The following is a 2,634-nucleotide window of genomic DNA, read 5'->3' on the forward strand; positions in this document are numbered from 1 at the left end:
CGGCGTGCCGCAGTTCTCGCATTGCGGCACGAACAGCCCCTTCAGCAGCTGCCTCTGGTCGGGTTTCACGGTGATGTACTGGGCACGGAAACGAAAGGAATGGGAGTCATTCGCACTTTTACGCATCTGCCTCCCCATGTTTTGGCGCCGTTTGGGCACAGGGGTGGGGAACGCGCCCCCAGACAGCAGCGAGAGCCGGTACCTCGTATCCAAAAGTCAGGGCCATGATGGTAATGAGAAACCCGAAGAAGGCTTCCAGTTTGCGCAAGCCTGCGAGAAGGAAAAGGATCATCAGCAAATGGAGAAAAAGTGAATCTTGGGTTTGGTTTTGGAGAAGAAATTACCGTATTTGTCCAGGAAGAGGAAGACGAAGGTGTCGGCGATGGTGATGAGCACACCGCCCCACAGCGGGACCCTGCGAGAGACAGACGTGAGCAGACGTCAGCTCACAAAAACACTTCGACCCCCTGCGCCAGCTGCGTCACCGCGCCCCAAATCTCTTTATTTAGAGCGTTTGGGGACGGAACCGCACAGTCCAAGGGTTTGTTTGCAGTCCGACACGAGGTTTGGCTCCCAGGGCAAGGGGCCGCCGGGTTGTTTTCTGCACAAACAGCTCAGGCAAGAGCTCGCTCCCCTGATCCCGAAAGCAAATCCCACGCCTGCGCTGAGACCGCCAGGAGCGAGCGAGATTTTTAACAGTACGTGGTACAAAACTGAAGCTTCCTCTTATGTTTGTGGGCTGAAGAGGAGAGCTTTCTGACAAGGATTTATCAGGAAGATAAAATTTGCCAGGAAAGGTGCAGCCCGATTTTGGCACAGATCAGTTAGAGCAAAAATAAAAACCCAGAACCCACCAAAAAAAAAGAAACCGGCGCCGAAGGCTGAGTCATCTGAGAGCTGGCACAGCCCCGATGAATCACCTTTGACAAAGAGCTTATTTCAGAAGATTTTTAGGAAATAGATGTTTTTTTAATTTTTTTTTTGGCAGGCACGGCATTGCTTTCGGAATGCTGGCGGGGAGCGCTCGGCTCCCGCTGCCCTCTGACAACAAACCCGACTTACTTCCCCATGGACAGGAGGTTAATGGCGATCGCCGAGCCGATGACTTCCTGCATGTCCGATCCGATGATAGCGAGCTCCACCATCAGCCACAGGATAATCCGAGGAATCTGGAGAAAAAAAACAACACTCAGAACCATCACAAAAAGGGCAAAGGGCTTCTCCCTTTCCTTTCCTTGATGAGCGCAGGGCTGCCGCCACAGCGCTCAGGGATTTCAGAGCGAAACTGGATGTTTCCGTGTGCCGAGGCGCTGGAAATCCTAGACTGGTCAAGGTTGGAAGGGATCTTAAAGATCACCTGGTTCCAGCCCCTGCTGTGGGCAGGGACACCTCTCTCCCACCTGCCCAGGTTGCTCCAAGCCCCGTCCAACCTGGCCTTGAACCCTTCCAGGGATGGGGCATCCACACCCTCCTTGGGCAACCTGTGCCAGGGCTTCACCACTCTCGGGGGGAAGAATTTCTTCCTTCTGTCTAACCTAAATGTCCCCTCTTGCAGTTTCAGGCCGTTGCCCCTTGTCCTGTCCCTGCAGGCCCCCGGAAGAAGCCCTTCTCCAGCTTTCCTGCAGGCCCCTCTCATGGGCTGGCAGGGGCTGTTAGGTCACCTGGAGCCTTCTCTTCTCTTCCCCGAGCTGCATAACCCCAGCTCTTCCCATCCAGTGGCCCTATGTCCTGTCCTCAGAGCAGAGCTTCTCCAGCCCTCTCATCATCTCCGTGGCCTCCTCTGCACCCGCTCCAGCACACCCACGCCCTTTCTGTACTCTGGGCTCCAGAACTGGACGCTGTGCTCCAGGTGGGGCCTCACCAGAGCAGAGCAGAGGGGAAATGGAACATTTCACATGGTGTTCCGCTATTTCGTGAGACTGATGACAATGGCTCAGGTGCCGGATGAGAAACATCAAGCTGTGCAGAGCTGGGGACGTCACCAATGTCCCCACAGCCTTACTCATCCGCAGCTGAATGAGACTCAGGGCTCTTTCTTACACAAACTGTGAAGATTTCTGAATTTCTTCAATCTAACAGTCCTGGAACGATCTTGTTCTGAAGGGCAATTTCTCTCCTCGTGATTCCTTGAGCTTATTGAAGCAACAGGGATTTCAGAAAAAGGTGAAATCCTGAGGTTTACTCCTGACTCCGTCGGCAATTCACTGAGAAATTCGCCCGACATCCTGCCTTGCTGCTTTCCTTTTCCAAGATGGGCAAGGCCCCACCTGCCCTCCCAACCGCCCGTGTTCTTAACGAGCCCTTCGCTGGTGCTCGGGTAGGGCTGCAATTAAAATCCTTCCCTAAATCTGCCTTTCTTCCAACCGTGAGCCAAACCAGAAGGAACCAATTTAAGCTTCTTGGACCGTAAAGCAAGACACGACAACTAAAATATCTTTTGGCAGCTGAAGCACTTTCTCTTCAGCACTTAACGGGCAGCAGCAACCCCTCACGAGCTGCCAGTGAGAGAACTGCGCCGAGCCAGGCCCATGGCACGACCCGAAAAGCGTCTCCGGCCCACAAGGGCCCTCCCCTTTGGGTACTGGCGGTTGCAGACTTCGGCGAGGTGCAGCCCGGTCACCACCCCCAGCCTCG

At 54.4% G+C, this 2,634-nt stretch overlaps 1 protein-coding gene across 1 annotated transcript in view; it reads right to left on the reverse strand.

Moving 5' to 3' along the window:
- LOC104280936 (natural resistance-associated macrophage protein 2-like) overlaps positions 1–2,634 on the reverse strand; it is a gene marked incomplete at its 3' end in the record, with an annotated part of 6,400 nt that overhangs the window by 1,254 nt on the left and 2,512 nt on the right. The window contains 5 exon segments of the mRNA XM_009878752.1: positions 1–78; positions 203–270; positions 345–415; positions 1,063–1,169; positions 2,561–2,634. The exon segment at positions 1–78 is cut by the window's left edge and continues 3 nt beyond it. Coding sequence (XP_009877054.1) covers positions 1–78; positions 203–270; positions 345–415; positions 1,063–1,169; positions 2,561–2,634 — 398 coding nt within the window.

This window comes from Apaloderma vittatum, unplaced genomic scaffold (assembly GCF_000703405.1).
Source record: "Apaloderma vittatum isolate BGI_N311 unplaced genomic scaffold, ASM70340v1 scaffold29480, whole genome shotgun sequence".
NCBI classification, from domain to species: domain Eukaryota; kingdom Metazoa; phylum Chordata; class Aves; order Trogoniformes; family Trogonidae; genus Apaloderma; species Apaloderma vittatum.